The sequence below is a fragment of the Capra hircus genome, chromosome 6 (genome assembly GCF_001704415.2).
Source record: "Capra hircus breed San Clemente chromosome 6, ASM170441v1, whole genome shotgun sequence".
NCBI classification, from domain to species: Eukaryota; Metazoa; Chordata; class Mammalia; order Artiodactyla; family Bovidae; genus Capra; species Capra hircus.
The window spans coordinates 29,853,510-29,869,199 of record NC_030813.1 but is presented as its reverse complement, the minus strand read 5'-3'; the positions used below and the strand labels follow the sequence as shown (position 1 = coordinate 29,869,199).

General features: G+C 43.7%; 1 protein-coding gene across 3 annotated transcripts in view; it reads right to left on the bottom strand.

Moving 5' to 3' along the window:
- UNC5C (unc-5 netrin receptor C) overlaps positions 1 to 15,690 on the bottom strand; it is a 419,967-nt gene that overhangs the window by 16,008 nt on the left and 388,269 nt on the right. For all 3 annotated transcript variants that reach the window (XM_005681406.3, XM_018049297.1, XM_005681407.3), the window contains one exon: positions 13,018 to 13,251. In XM_005681406.3, coding sequence (XP_005681463.1) covers positions 13,018 to 13,251 — 234 coding nt within the window. The remainder of the gene's footprint in view (positions 1 to 13,017; positions 13,252 to 15,690) is intronic.

Below are 15,690 nucleotides of genomic sequence, written 5' to 3'. Positions count from 1 at the left end.
GGATGTGAGTGGTCCACACATTCATTCCTCTAGATGGAAGTGCAAAGGCCTGAATTGGCTGTAGGCACTGCTGCCAAGGGGTCTGGGGACATTGCCTGGCACTTGGACAGGTGGACATAGCTCTCGTGGGGATACTACTAAGATTTCCATGCAGGGCAAGATCACAAAGGGTGGCAAATGGAGCAGCAGCCAGCCTTGCACGCCAGGAGGCTTCAGCTTGGTTTGGTTTGGCTCTATGGCTCCGTGGAGAGGGCCTCTCACTCCACACTCTGCGCAGGGAGGGTGCTGGACTGAGCACAGAAGACTGAGCTGTGCGGTTGGAAACCCGCGCCCCACCTTCCCCAGGCTTCAGCCACATGGACTCAGGGCTCCCCAGGCACCACGAACAAACCAGCAGGTGTTCAGAGCCCCACATACATTGATGCTCAAAAGACAAGCCCTCAAGGACTGTGCTGCCTGGTGTTTAAAAAAATCCCATCTCTCACCAGCTTTTATGCCGCTCACCTTGGTCCTATTCCCTTTCATCCTGTGCTGGAACTGACCCCTGTCATCCAGGGAGGACGACTCTCTCTCTTTGCTTGAGGCTATCTCCTCTGTCTTCCAGCCTCGGGCCTGGGGTCTTCCAAAGAAGAAGGCTGTCCGCCTCCCCCGTGCCCTGCCAGCTTTCTAGCGACACCAGGCTCAGCTCCCCGCGGGCTGCCTTCTCCTCTGGCTGCAGAGCTGGCAGAGGGAACATGTGACTGTCAGCCGGCCTCCCCTGCCCGCCTCGGGTCACTGTCACGGGCGCCCAGCCCGTGTGCATGCTGGGGAGCTCCGTGCTCCCCCCGAGTCTGTCTGCCATGCCTCGTCTCTAATGATAACAAGGCTGGACTCCGGTGACCACATGCACACTTCCCGTCAAGTCGCTTCATTTCTGGGCTCTGCCTGCTGCTCCCGCAGCTGCTGTTGCCACGGATGCCTGGTCTGAGCTGCCGCTTCCAGCTGCCCAGTCAGGCCGGTTTGTGACACCCTTAAAGAAAATGCCGCAGGGCAGCACTCGGAAGTGGCCGTGTTGCTTATCTACCTCTGGGCTTATTTCTAAGGAAAAGTTGGTCTCACATATCTATGTATTATGAATAGGACTTTTTAGGTTGTTCTAGAACTTTGGAGCCATCTTGTATTTCTTTGCACCCTTGAACATTTATTTGTTAACTTCTAGGTAGTTTCCTGTTTTCTGCAATAAGAAGCTACTATAAGCGTAGTGTTTAAGGGCTTCCCTGGTGGCTCAGACAGTAAAGAGTCCGCCTGCAATGTAGGAGGCCCGGGTCTGATCCCTGAGGTTGGGAAGATCCCCTGGAGGAGGGCATGGCTACCCACTCCAGTATTCTTGCCTGGAGAATTCCACGGACAGAGGAGCCTGGTGGGCTATAGTCCATGGGGTCACAAAGAGTTGGACATGACTGAGCAACTAACACTTTCACTAGTGACTCAAAGAACACAAATTTGTTTCCTTACATTTCTGTGGGCTGGAAGTCTGAGGCAGGTCCCGCTGCATTAAAATCAGTGTGGTGGTGAGGCTGCTTGCATTTCTGGAAGCTCTATGGAAGAGTTTGCTGTTCTGTCTTTTCCATCTTCTAGAGCTGCCCACATCCTTTGGAGCCGCCTTCCTCCTCCTCCAAAGCCAGCAATGGCATATCTCTGCTCGTTCTTCCACGGTCCTTCTCCCTTTGACCGTAGCTGGGAAAGGCTCCTCACTTTTAGCCACTCAGTAATTAGATCAGACCTGTCCTGATAATTTAGGCTAAGCTCTCCATCTCTAGGTCTGTACTTACAATAATACTTGTGAAGTCTCCTTTGCCACGTAAGGTAACATCTTCACAGGTTCTGAACCTTGTGTGCTGATGTCTTGGAAGAGCCATTATTCCATCTTCCACAACTTATCCTCTTCTCTCTTTCCTGCCCCTCTCTCAACCACAAATTCAACTTTGCAGGTCATTTCAAAAATCATAGGGCCAGGGTCAAGTGTCATGAGAAGATAATAAAGATGGGGTAACTTGGAGACACCAAAAAGAAACTGGTCCTTAAGTAGGTGGCCAGCCGCCCTGCTATGAACCTGACACTCACACACAATTAGATCACAATTACAGTTAATATCTTCTCTGAGCCACTATCTTCAAAATGCCATTATAATCTAAACGCCCACCTAGGGACAATTAACATTATTGAGTGACTATTTTGTGCCAGCAAATTTAATAACTTTGGTCTCCTTTAATCCCTTAAGGGTCCCTGATACAGACCAAGACTGCGACATACCAAAGAGGTCAAATTCAGTGACCAGGTGATGCGGGACGGGACCAATCAAGTCAGTCAGCCTGACTGAAGCTTTCCTTTGACCCTACACTTCCTTCCACACACCAAGCAGAGAAAACACATTTGTTGTCGTTATCTAATGCATGTATTACATGTACGAATTGGAAAATTAGAGATTTACCGAGCATGGCCCTACCCATCAGAGCAAGACCCAGTTTTCCCCACAACCAGTCCCTCCCATCAGGAAGCTTGTACAAGCCTCTTGTCCTCATGCATCAGAGAACAGACAAAAGAAGCAAGAATTACAATCCCACAGCCTCCAGAATGAAAACCACAATCACAGAAAGCTAACCAAAAGGATCACATGGATCACAGCCTTGTGTAATTCAATGAGGCTATAAGCCATGCCATGCAGGGCCACCCAAGACAGATGGGTTATGGCAGAAAGTTCTGACAGAACGTGGCCCACTGGAGAAGGGAATGGCAAACCACTTCAGTATTCTTGCCTCAAGAAGCCTATGAACAGTATGAAAAGGCAAAAGATATGACATTGGAAGATAAGCCCCCTGGGTTGGTAGGTGTCCAATACGCAACTAGGGAAGAGCAGAGAAATAGCTCCAGAAAAAAAATGATGTGCCTGGTGGTGAAAGTAAAGTCCAATGCTATATATATGTATATAAAAACAATATCACATAGAAACCTGGAATGTTAGGGCCCTGAATCAAGGCCAGTTGGACATGGTCAAGCACGAGTTGGCAAGAGTGAACATCAACATGTTAGGAATCAGTGAACTAAAATGGACGAGAATGGGCAAATTTAATTCAGATGACCATTATATGTACTACTGTGGGCAAGAATCCCTTAGAAGAAATGGAATAGCCCTCATAATCAACAAGACAAGAGTCCAAAATGTAGTCCTTGGGTGCAATCTCAAAAATGACAGAAGGATCTTGGTTCATTTCCCAGCAAACCATTCAACATCACAGTAATCCAAGTCTGTGCCCCAACCACTAATATCAAAGAAGCTGAAGCTGAATGGTTCTATGAAGACATATATCACCTTCTAGAATTAACACCCTAAAAAGATGACCTTTTCATAATAGAGGATTAGAATGCAAAAGTAGGCAGTCAAGAGATACCTGGAGTAACAGGCAAGTTTGGCCTTGGAGTACAAAATGAGGCAGGGCAAAGGCTCACAGAGTTTTGCCAAGAGAATGTTCTGGTCATAGCAAAACCCTCTTCTAGCAACACAAGAGATGACTCTACATGTGGACATCGCCAGATGGTCAATACTGAAAGCAGACTGATTATGTTTTTGCTGCCAAAGATGGAGAAATTTTATACAGTCAATAAAAATAAAACCTGGAGCTGACTGGTTCAAATTATCAACGTCTTGTTGCAAAATACAGGCTTATATTGAAGAAAGTAGGGAACACCACTAGACCATTGAGGTATGACTAAAATCAACTCCCTTATTACACAGTGGAGGTGACTAATAGATTCAAGGGATGAGATCTGGTGGATAGAATGCCTGAAGAACTATGGATGGAGGTTTGTAACACTGTACAGGAGGTGGTGACCAAAACCATTTCCAAGAAAAACAAATGCAAGAAGGCAAAGTAGTTGTATGAGGAGGCCTTACTAATAGCTGAGACAAGAAAAGAAGCAAAAGGCATAGGAAAAAGGGAAAGATATACTTAACTAAATGAATGATATACCTAAGAGAATAGCAAGGAGAGATAAGAAAGCCTTCTTAAGGGAACAGTGCAAAGAAATAGAGGAAAACAACAAAATGGGCAACACTAGAGGTTTCTTCAAGAGAATGGGAGATACCAAGGAAACATTTCATGCAAAAGAGAGACAGTGAAGCCACTCAATCATGTCCGACTCTTTGCAACCCCATGGACTGTAGCCTACCAGGCTCCTCCGTCCATGGAATTTTCCAGGCAAGAGTACTGGAGTGGGTTGCCATTTCCTTCTCCAGAGGATCTTTCCAACCCAGGGATCAAACCTGGCTCTCCCACATTGCAGGCAGACGCTTTACCATCTGAGCCACAGGGAAGCCATTTCATGCAAAGATGGGCACAATAAAGGACAGAAATGGCAAGGACCTAACAGAAGCAAAAGAAATTTAGAAGAGGTGACAAGAATATACAGAAGAACTATAAAAATGACCCAGATAACCACAATGGTGTGGTCATTCACCTAGAGCCAGACATGCTCAAGTGCGAAGTCAAGTGGAACTTAGGAAGCATTACTATGAACAAAGCTAGTGGAGGTGATGCAATTTCCAGCTGAGCTTTTTCTAATTCTAAAAGATGATGCTGTTAAAGTGCTGTACTCAATATTCCAGGAAATTTGGAAAACTCAGCAGTGGTCACAGAGCTGGATAAGATCAGTTTTCATTCCAATCCCAAAGAAAGGCAATGCCAAAGAATGTTCAAACTGCCATACAATTGCACTCATTTCTCTTACTAGCAAGGAAATACTCAATATCCCTCAAGCTAGGCTTCAATGGTACATGAACCAAGAACTTCCAGATGTGTAAGCAGGATTTAGAAAAGGCAGAGGAACCAGAGATCAAATTGCCAACATCTGTAGCATCATAGAAAAGCAAGAGAATTCCAGAAAAACATCTACTTCTGCTTCATTTACTATGTTAAAGCCTTTGTGTGGATTACAATAAACTGTGGAAAATTCTTAAAGAGATAAGAATATCAGACCACCTTGCCTGTCTCCTGAGAAAGTTATATGCAGGCCAAGAAGCAACAGTTAGAAAAGGACATGGAACAACAGACTGATTCAAAATCAGGAAAGGAGTACATCAAGGCTGTATATTGTCACCCTGCTTATTTAACTTATATGCAGAGTACATCATGAGAAACGCTGGGCTGGATTAATCACCAGCTGAAATCAAGATTCCCAGGAAGAATACCAACAACCTCAGACATGCAGATGATACCACGCTAATGGCAGAAAGCAAAGTGGAACTAAAGAGCCTCTTGATGAGGGTGAATGAGAAGAGTGAAAAAGCTGGCTTTAAACTCAACATTCAGAAAACTAAGATCATGGCATCGAGTCCCATAACTTCATGGCAAATAGATGGGGGAAAGGGGATATGGTGGCAAATTTTAATTTCTTAGGCTCCAAAATCAATGTGAATGGTGACTGTAGCCATGAAATTAAAAGATGACTGCTCCTTGGAAGAATAGCCATGACAAACCTAGGCTGCGTGTTAAAAGGAAGGGACATCACTTTGCCGACTAAGGTCCATATAGTTAAAGCTATTGATTTTCCAGTAATCATGTAGGGATGTTAAGAATTGGACCATAATGAAGACTGAGCATTGAAGAACCGATGCTTTTGAGTTGTGGTGCTGGAGAAGACTCGTAAGAGTCCCTTGGACAGCAAGGAGATCAAACCAGTCAATTGTAAAGAAAATTAGTCCTGCATATTCACCGGAAGGACTGATGCTGAAGCCACCTGATGTGAAGAGTTAACTCACTGGAAAAGATCCTGACAGTGGGAACGACTGAGGGCAAGAGGAGAAGGAAAACAGAGGAAGAGATGGTTGGATGGTATCACTGACTCAATGGACATGAGTTAGAGCACACTCCAGGAGAAAGGGAAGGACAGGGAAGTCTGGCATGTGGCAGTCCTTGGGGCTGGAAAGAGTCAGACACACTTTAGCAACTGAACAACAACAAGTCCAAATATATTAATTTAATTTCAGAGACCATGGTCCTAAAAACATAAAATGTAGGTCACACTAGTTTTGAGGTGGTTTAAGGGAAGTGAATGAAAAGATATGGCTGATGGGGCCAACCCAGTGGAGGGCCAGCCTTTGTTGGCCCAGAAGAGGCAGGGGGGAGGTCTTCTGGGTTCAGCAGGGTCACATCTGGCCATGGAGGGGACACCAGAGCGTCAGTGAGGAAGCACCATGCGGCAGGATGAAATGAAAGCTTTTAATGGCTACCTCTGACTATCTTACGACTGCATCTGAGAAACTCAGGGTCACACAATCGTCAGCTAGATCTCCGGCTTTCATTTCCAGTGCTTCTTTCATCTTTCTCTTATCTTTTCACATAATGTGATCTTTCACAGAGTTACTGTGTTGCAGCCTGGATTAGGGTATGTGATTACTGGAGTAATACAAAGACAACTCTCCATGACAAATGACTATGTAAAGCACGGTACACATCATTTGGATCGTATCGCATATATATTGTCAGAAATTCAATTTACATGATTGAATGTATGATACATGAGCCTGCCCATATTATATGCAAATAACTCCCCTTTTAGGTTCAGAGTTTTTTTATAAACCTCTTTATTAGGCAAGGACAGTCAGAATTGCACTCCTAGGATTGTGGGACAGAAATTACTTACATTGACACTGATGTATGTTTCTCCCTGTAGTGTTTTGAAACTTATCCCAATATAACCTTGCTCTCTATTAACTTCTGGTCTATTTATATTAGGATTTAAGCCTTTGCAAAAATGAAAGGCAAATACCAATATTGCTTTAATCACCTGAAGAGAAGTCAAAGAGAAAAGCTGTGACATACCCAACTCAATCCTTTCAATAAATGTGACCTATTTGAGAACAGAACTGGTTCTAAACTATTCTCACAATTCTTAGCACCTTCATATCTTTACATGAACTCTGCTCGCACACTGCTCCCACTTGTCCTTCCAGCACACGAATGGGGAAAAAAAAAAAAAAAAACCCACCATCTGAAGGGTACATAAAAGAATTCCACCATCTCCCAGCAGCCTTGACTTTTACTCCAACAGTCACTGCCAGCATTCTAATTCAATATTAATGTTTCCATGTTGCAAAGCATAGCTTTTAAGTTTGAGGTGACTGGTTTTGCTTCCAGGTTTTAACACAACTCAGGGAAATTGTCATAAAAGCTGCCAAACTCAAAGAGGTGGGTGGGAAGATGAAAGAACGCATCAGGGCTGCGGAGACAGACTGGTGTGGTGTGTCCTTTTACTTCTTCCCTATCCACATGAACAGTGTGACAAACAGTGAGAATTAATATTCCCAGCATGTTCAGATCCAAACACTGGGCTGGTCTTTCTCTAACAGCTCTCCAAACTGTGTAGTTCCGACCCCCAAGAATGAGTACTGTGTTGGGCTCCCCTCTCAGCTCCTTGTCCAACCCTCTGTGGGGATTTCTGCAACTCAGAAAGACTTCCCAGTCCACAGCAGTAACTCTAAGAAAATATCAAGTCTCGGGAGACCCACTTCCAGGCATTGCTTGCTAAGCTGGAGACATAGGTGGTGGAGAAGTTGGATTAAAGCCTCAATAAGAAAGTAGAGTTCCTTTCCATCAGAGCTCCAGCTAGGTGAGAAGAGGTTGAAAGAAAAGGCCTGAAAAGTAAAGAACAGCAGCTGAGGGAGTGTCCCTTGGCTGATACCACAGGCGTTAGGTCACGGCAACCATGAAGGAGCTGTGGTTCTATCAGGAATTTGGGAAGAGTGTAGAGGCTTGGAAGAAATGTGTGAAATCTCAAGAGTCAAGGAGAGATACAGAAAAGGACTGCACAGAAGCAGGAGGGCTATAGCTTAGGGCAGATGTCTTGAGGGTATAATATACTCAATCAGAAATTTATAATTTGTTTTAGAGAAACTCAATAGGCTGGAAGCAGAACTGGAGGGCTTGTTCCGTGGAGGTCATCTGTAGCCATGGAAATTAGAAAAACCTGCAGCAGCTTTAGATGGTAAATAATTTCTGAGTGGAAGTGAGCTCCCTGGAGATATAGGTAAGAGCAGATGAATGTTTGCGGAGCAGGAGACCAGGGAAGGTTGAGGCAGGTCTTTCTTCAAGACAGAGAGCAGCTTACATGCACCTTGTGGAAGAGAGATGCAAGGTCGGATGCTTTCGCTGGTGGCGATCTTGGCTGGTGGAGACTGCAGTTCCTACTGCGGATGAAGAGCATCTACACTGGAGGGTTGGCAGTGCAGAACGATGGGAATGTTAGTCGACTACAGTTGGGCAAAGGAACTACGAATATGAGGTGGCTTTGAATTTAAGAGGATGAGGGAATAAAAGAAGTGGAAAGAAAGAGCACGAGGCAGGTACTGCTAGGATGGAAATCTGTACTGAGGAACTGACTTGGGTAATGAATCACAGAGTAACAGAATAAAGAATAATAAACAGAAAAGCCAGCCCAGGAGTAGATCAGTGCCCCAGAATTAGTCAGTGCTATGAGAAGTACTGAAACTTTTCCTCTTGGTTAGCTAGGGGTGTGGTCCTTACTGTAGAGACTGCGGGAGACACATATTAGTTGGGAGATCCAGTTCCAGGTAATGTGAGCAGGTGAAGGTATGGGTGAGAAATTAATTTGAGGATATAGGAAAGTCTGCCTTCAGTAGAATTCAAGTGCCTGAAAGACCTCGGAAATTGTTTAGAACAGTAGTTTATAACCTCAGTTGCACAGTATAATAACATAGGCAGTGCTCAAACAAACAAAAACCAAACCCAGTATCTACACGGATCAGATCAGAACCTTTGGGCTGGAACCCTGAAACAAGTCCTTTTTTTAAAAGCCTCCCAACTGACTCCTATGTGTGCTGGATAGAGAACTACTATTAGGATTCGGGATGAACATGGCTGAGGAGTAGGGTGGATCTCAAGGAGGAGGTATTTGGAGGGGTGACTCAAAAGACAGTATTTACAGATAATAGCAATGAGAGGATCAGGGAGACGGGAGGGAGGCTGGAGGGGAACATGGGCAGGCAACGTGCCAAGAAGGCAGAATTTTGGTAATGAAGGGCATGTGTAAGTTAATGGGCCCCAAAGTACCACTTCGAGTGTGGGCATAAGGCAGTTTTGGCAGGACGGAGCTAACACTCTCTTTGGTGTGCTGGGTTACGTATAACTAGGATTTTGGTATTTCTGCATTGTTTAAAGTCCATGAGGTGCAAGAAAGCCTTATTCATTATTTATGTTTCTTTCAGGCTAACTGCTGGATCCCCTGATGCTGAGAATTTATAAACATCTATTTGGAAAGCACTGACCATAATATAAACTGCTCTTGGGTTGTTTTTACATCTTAAACCTGTTTGTCAGTCTCTGTTGGTGTTGACCATTTGCATCTCTTCTCACTAATTATAATAGAAATTATTTTATGATATCTAACTTTTTTTGGCAAGAATTTGTGTATGTCTATCGAGAAAAAAGGTCGAGTGCCCATGTATGAAAATTACTTGTATGAATATAAAATATGTGTATCAGATATTTCAGATACGATACAGATCTTCTATGGATGCTTTGTGCAATGCTTTTTCTTTAAATTACTAAAAAAGTTGCCTTAATCAGACCCCGTGGATTGCCTACAAACACAGTTTTTCCTAAGAAGGATTTATGTCTAGGATGATTTCTATCCTGACTGCGCCTTGGAAGTATCACATTTACAAAGAATATAAAAGAAATAACCTCAAGCTTTACACAAGAGCTGTGTGTTCATATCATTTAACATCAGGAACTCCTACAGGCTAAACTATCAAAAACTTATCCAGGGACCAACTGTGGTTCAGTCTCCTCATGGACATAACCTGCAACACTCAGTTTTCATGACCCAGAAGTACTCTCTGGATGGAAATTCCAGAAGGAAATACCCTGAATTTCAGAAAAAACATCTCTTCTCTGGGCTTCCCAGATGCATCTTTGTCCCACTTCACCACTTCCTCCTCTGGGTGTTCCTCCTCAGGTAGCTCCTCTGTTGGCTGCCCCATGTCTCCCTTGCAATGGCAGGGCTCCCCCAGGCCCTGTGCTCTAGGCTGTGGCTCTCCAAGCAGCCCACTTGAGAAGCAGAGTCCAGACGGCCACCAGCTGCCCAGGCATGAAGCCTGCTATTTCCAGCTATAGCTGTGTGACCTAGAGCAACTTCCTGAGCCTTCCTATGCCTTGGAGTGCACAGCTGTAAAATAGGGACATTGGGGTCCCACAGGTTGTTGCGAAGATTCCGTGGGTTAATAAAAAATATGTAGGGACTTTCCTGGTGGTCCACTGCCTAAGGCTCTGTGCTCCCAGTGCAGGGGCCCTGGTTCCATCCCTGGTCAGGGAACTAGATCCCACATGCCACAACTAAGGCTTCCATGCTGCAACTAAAGACTCTGCATGCTGCAACTAGGATCTGGCAGAGCCAAATAAATAAAAAGCTATAAGAAAAGATACTTAGAATCTTGCCCAGCACATTGGAAATTCTCAGTAATGTTTCTATCTTTATTTTCTCTCTCTACTCTCCCTTGATATTCTTCCCAATCATTATGGATGACAAGTATCAGTGCTGTATGGTTGGTTCCTCAAATTCTCAGGATCTGCTCTTGGCTGGGAGAGTCACATCTATATTTCTAACTGTTCATTGGGCATCTTGGTCCTGGTGTCTAATCCATGCTCTAATTCAATACACCCAAGGCAAAGTCACCATATCATGACTTCAGAGCTACCCACCCCTGACTCTGCTACTATTACTTAGAGGCAGACCTGACCTTCTGCTCCACCCATTCAGGGTTCCTAGTTTCCAGGGACTGCAAGAGTTACTTATTAGGACCTTTCCTACCTGTTTCCCTTCTTCTCACTCCTCTGTCTTCACCCCAGCTCTATCACACTTTTCTTAACTTGACTCTGTCTTTCCACTGATGTCAGACTAGTATTTCTAATATATATTTACTGTCATGTCTATCTTCTATTTACATCTCTCCAGTGATTCTTCATTAACTAAAGAAATGGAATCTCCACGCCTCTCTCTGATCCTCAAGGTCCCTCTGAACAAGACGCCTAACTATCAGTTTAGGCTTTCTGGAAATGAGATGCTGTGTAAAGTCTGTATTTACACAGACTCTGTTTCTTCATAAGAATATTCTGCTTTATTGACTATGCCAAAGCCTTTGACTGTGTGGATCACAATCAACTGTGGAAAATCTTGAAAGAGATGGGAATACCAGACCACCTGACCTGCCTCTTGAGAAACCTATATGCAGATCAGGAAGCAACAGTTAGAACTGGACATGGAACAACAGACTGGTTCCAAATAGGAAAAGGAGTATGTCAAGGCTGTATATTGTCACCCTGCTTATTTAACTTTTATGCAGAGTACATCATGAGAAATGCTGGGCTGGAAGAAGCACATGCTGGAATCAAGACTGCCGGGAAAAATATCAATAACCTCAGATATGCAGATGACACCACCCTTATGGCAGAAAGTGAAGAGGAACTAAAAAGCCTCTTGCTGAAAGTGAAAGAGGAGAGCGAAAAAGTTGGCTTAAAGCTCAACATTCAGAAAACTAAGATCATGGCATCTGGTCCTATCACTTCATGGGAAATAGATGGGGAAACAGTGGCTGACTTTATTTTTGGGGGCTCCAAAATCACTGCAGATGGTGACTGCAGCCATGAAATTAAAAGACGCTTACTCCTTGGAAGGAACATTATGACCAACCTAGATAGCCTATTAAAAAGCAGAGACATTACTTTGCCAACAAAGGTCCATCTAGTCAAGGCTATGGTTTTTCCAGTGGTCATGTATGGATGTGAGAGTTGGACAGTGAAAAAAGCTGAGCACCGAAGAATTGATGCTTTTGAACTGTGGTGTTGGAGAAGATTTTTGCGAGTCCCTTGGATTGCAAGGAGATCCAACCAGTCCATTCTAAAGGAGATCAGTCCTGGGAGATCACTGGAAGGACTGATGCTAAAGCTGAAACTCCAATAGTTTGGCCACCTCATGCGAAGACTTGACTCATTGGAAAAGACTCTGATGCTGAAAGGGATTGGGGGCAGGAGGAGAAGCAGACGACAGAGGATGAGATGGCTGGATGGCATCACCGACTCGATGGACATGAGTTTGGGTGAACTCCAGCAGTTGGTGATGGACAGGGAGGCCTGGCGTGCTGAGATTCATGGGTCCCAAAGAGTCGGACATGACTGAGCAATTGAACTGAACTGTTTCTTCATGCTGTTCCCTTTACCCAGAATCTCAAGTTTCCTCCCCATTATTGATGGTCAAATCCTAGCTTCCTTTAGGGCCAATCTCAAATGTTAGCTCCTTTTGAGCTTTCCTCAAAACAATATGATGCCTCCTTCTCCTGAATTCCCATAAAACTTTGCATTCACCTATGACATGTATCACTCTCTGACTTCCCTCCAAGGCCTCGGCATACTTTTTTTCTGTCTCCTTCTAGATCATAGTGTCTTCGGAAGCACTCACTATATGCTTTAAAGCTTCAAATGGGAGAAAATGAATGGCAGTAATAGCACCAGGAATTAAGCCCATTTATTCTATAAAGCAGAAGCCTGTTGTCAAACGCTAACCCTCTTCCACACAGTCCTCATAAAAAGAATGGGAAAGCATATAATGAAGTAGCACACAAGAGGAACATCGAGTGTGAGCAATTATGCCAGCTCCTCTTGTAGGAAGAACACAGCTGAGATAAACATGGAAGCAGGTTATTTACCATCCACGCGTCTCATTGCCAAATTCTTCCACTTCTAAATTTTTCATTAAAAGAAATCAAGGAAGGTAAACAAAAGTAGCCCTTGGGAGGCGTCAGCAGAATGGAAAAGGCGTATTTACCAGCAGGGCCTCAGATGAAATGTCTAATTTGTTCTTGTAACTGCATCTCTGGGTGCCAAACACTCGTGTTCAGGCACTTGGTGCATGTACATACACACCCTGTCTCTAGGTGTGAAGTGCGCGGACCAGGCTGGAGCCACCTACCTTCAGGGCATCCTGAGTGTCATCCAGGCAGTACACTCGGAGGCTGTACTCCAGCGAGGAGCAGCAGAGTGGCCCGAAGATGGCCAGCTTCAGGCGCTTTGCGGCTGCTTTGGTGGTGGACTGCCCGACCAGGGCGTAGGTGCCGAGGTTCTCGGAGAGGAGGTGGCAGGCCTCCGCGTCCAGCTGAATGTAGCACGGGGTGGTGAAGTTCTCCTCGCCAACCACCACCACGTCCTGCAGGCCAAGAAGGAAGGGGCAGTGGCTGAGCCTCTGATGGCCATGATGGTAGCCAACGGAGGTGCAGAGAGCAGGACCTTTACCCCTGAGTTTTGATTATTCCTTTTCCTGCTCTTTTTGTTTTCCCTGACCTTATTATACTTTTATTTCCATTCTTCATCATTCTCTCCCTTACTTAGTTTGCCTGATAACACGCTTTATTTAGAAGACGTTCATTTAGCCTTTTTTGATCTTTCAAGAATCTACATTCTGGGGTCTACCTAAAATTCCAAAAGAAGTTTATGTTATCCTTTGAACTTCAGTATATTTGAGCTGATTATCTGTTTCTGACCATTTGCTTTAATCTCTAAATTGCTCATTTAATCCAAAAGTACTCTTTTAGTTTGATGTGATTTCAGCATGGTAGTTTTTCCCCTAAAAATCTAGGGGTTTGAAAAGAATTTTTGAAAAATAATTAGGAAAATTAAAGAATTATGCAATACCATTCTACTGAGTTCTCCCAAACTCACCTATCAATTACTTTTCCAAAGTGATACACTGCTTTACCTCATAATCTGGCCTTGTGGACTTTGCTAAAAGCACAGTATGCAAGCTCTATGCATTTGGCACATGTTACTTTTCATGTAAGCCTTTAAGCAGTCTACTCTTTTAGATTTTTAATATTTAGCAAGAAATAAAAACAAGCGGAGCTGATAACTATATTAACCGGGTTTTGATTTAACCAAATGACTCTGGCCACAGAAATCATCTGAAAGATCAAGCTCAGAATCCATAAAACAAGGGTCACAATTCCATGGCAGAGAGGTAACAGGACTGTGTGAAGCAGACAGGGCAGAAGACGATAGGGAACGGCAGAGACTGCGGTGAAGCAGAGCGCAAGCCAGTCTAAAGAGCTCAGTGTCCACTTGCCTTTAGCCACTGCAGCCATGCAGGAATGGGCTTGCAGTACTTTGACTGTAAGCATTTTTGCTGTAGGCAGTTTTGCCTCATAATTAATGGCTGGTAAAGCCATTTTGCCATAAAAGGTGGAATAGTAAAAAATAAAAGAGACATTAACAAAAATAATAAAACATGAAAACATGAATAACAAAAAGACTTTATTTTGAAATAAAAAATATTTTAAAACATTTGAAATGTGTAGGGATTCATGACAATACTGTACAAACAGCCTGTTTTTACTTTGAGGGTTATATATATGCCCTTATCTTCAATATCCATTCCTAGTATTACACATATTTTTGCTTGTTCATGCATCTCCTTATTTGGCATCTCGCTTTTCTTTTGCAAAAATTTCTTCCTAATTAAGAGAAGTATGTTTCCAAATACTAGGATGCATACTTATAATTGAGCTTTATATTATGTTGTAAACATCTCTACACCGTTGCTTGTTCTTGGTTTACATTCTCACATGTCCCATGACAGATGTTGCAAAATTCTATGAGAAAAGTGGGCTCAACTCTGTGCCTTTTGAGCCTGTGGCCTCTTTCAGATTTATGGAAATTAAAAATGTGAGTACGTGTCAGTGGAGAGATGAAACCAGGCTGCCAACTTTGGTTTGAGGTTGACCAAAGAGGTGATCAAACTGTCACACCAAACTGTCCACCAGTTACTTTATCTTTTACACCAAAATTGTCTTATGACCAACTAGTTATGTGGCAAAAATGCTTGTGAAATAAAGACGTCGACGCCAAAGATGCTTACAGTAGAAGTACCAGGTATGGCAGTTAGGGAGGACGCAGCCCTTAATTTTTCAAGAGAAGCTGGAAGTTCAGATTTTTTTTTTGGAATCGTCCAACTTTTAATTCATTCAAATTTAAAAGAGAATTTCATGGGGGAGAAATGAAATCATGTGAGGGCACAACTCAGGCTCTACATTAGGCTACTTAATCTCTGCAGAGGCAGCAACCAGGTTACTTTGCTTCCTACCGTATCTAATGCCTGGCTCATGGTGAGCAAATGGTAATTTACCAAAAACACGAACAAACGTTTCATCATAAATTGAGTCCCCAGGGCTTGTCACAGCTTTGAAAGTTACCACCTCAGATGGCTATTTATTAGTTAGCCCTTGCAACATCATCTGAGCTACACCATGGCCTGTGTTTTAATAACATTCATGAAATCATTTCTTCAGCTGAACCCATACCTAAAATGAAGCTCTAACTGAACTGAAAAGGAGAGAGAGGTACTCAGCACCTCTAGGCTTATTTCAGCTCCAAAAGGACACCTGGAAAGAAGCTGCTTTCTCCAGCAGGGCAAGGACAAGCCTTGAGTGTCATTTCCTGATGGCATGTTACAGAAAGCCTCCTAGAAGAAATGGCAGAGGATGAAGATGCTCCCTGTTCCCGTCACAAATATCATTACAGTGTTTTCATAAGGATTTCCCTCTTCTAGTCTTCATAACTCTTTCTTTTCTCCTCTTGTTATTATTGTTATTGC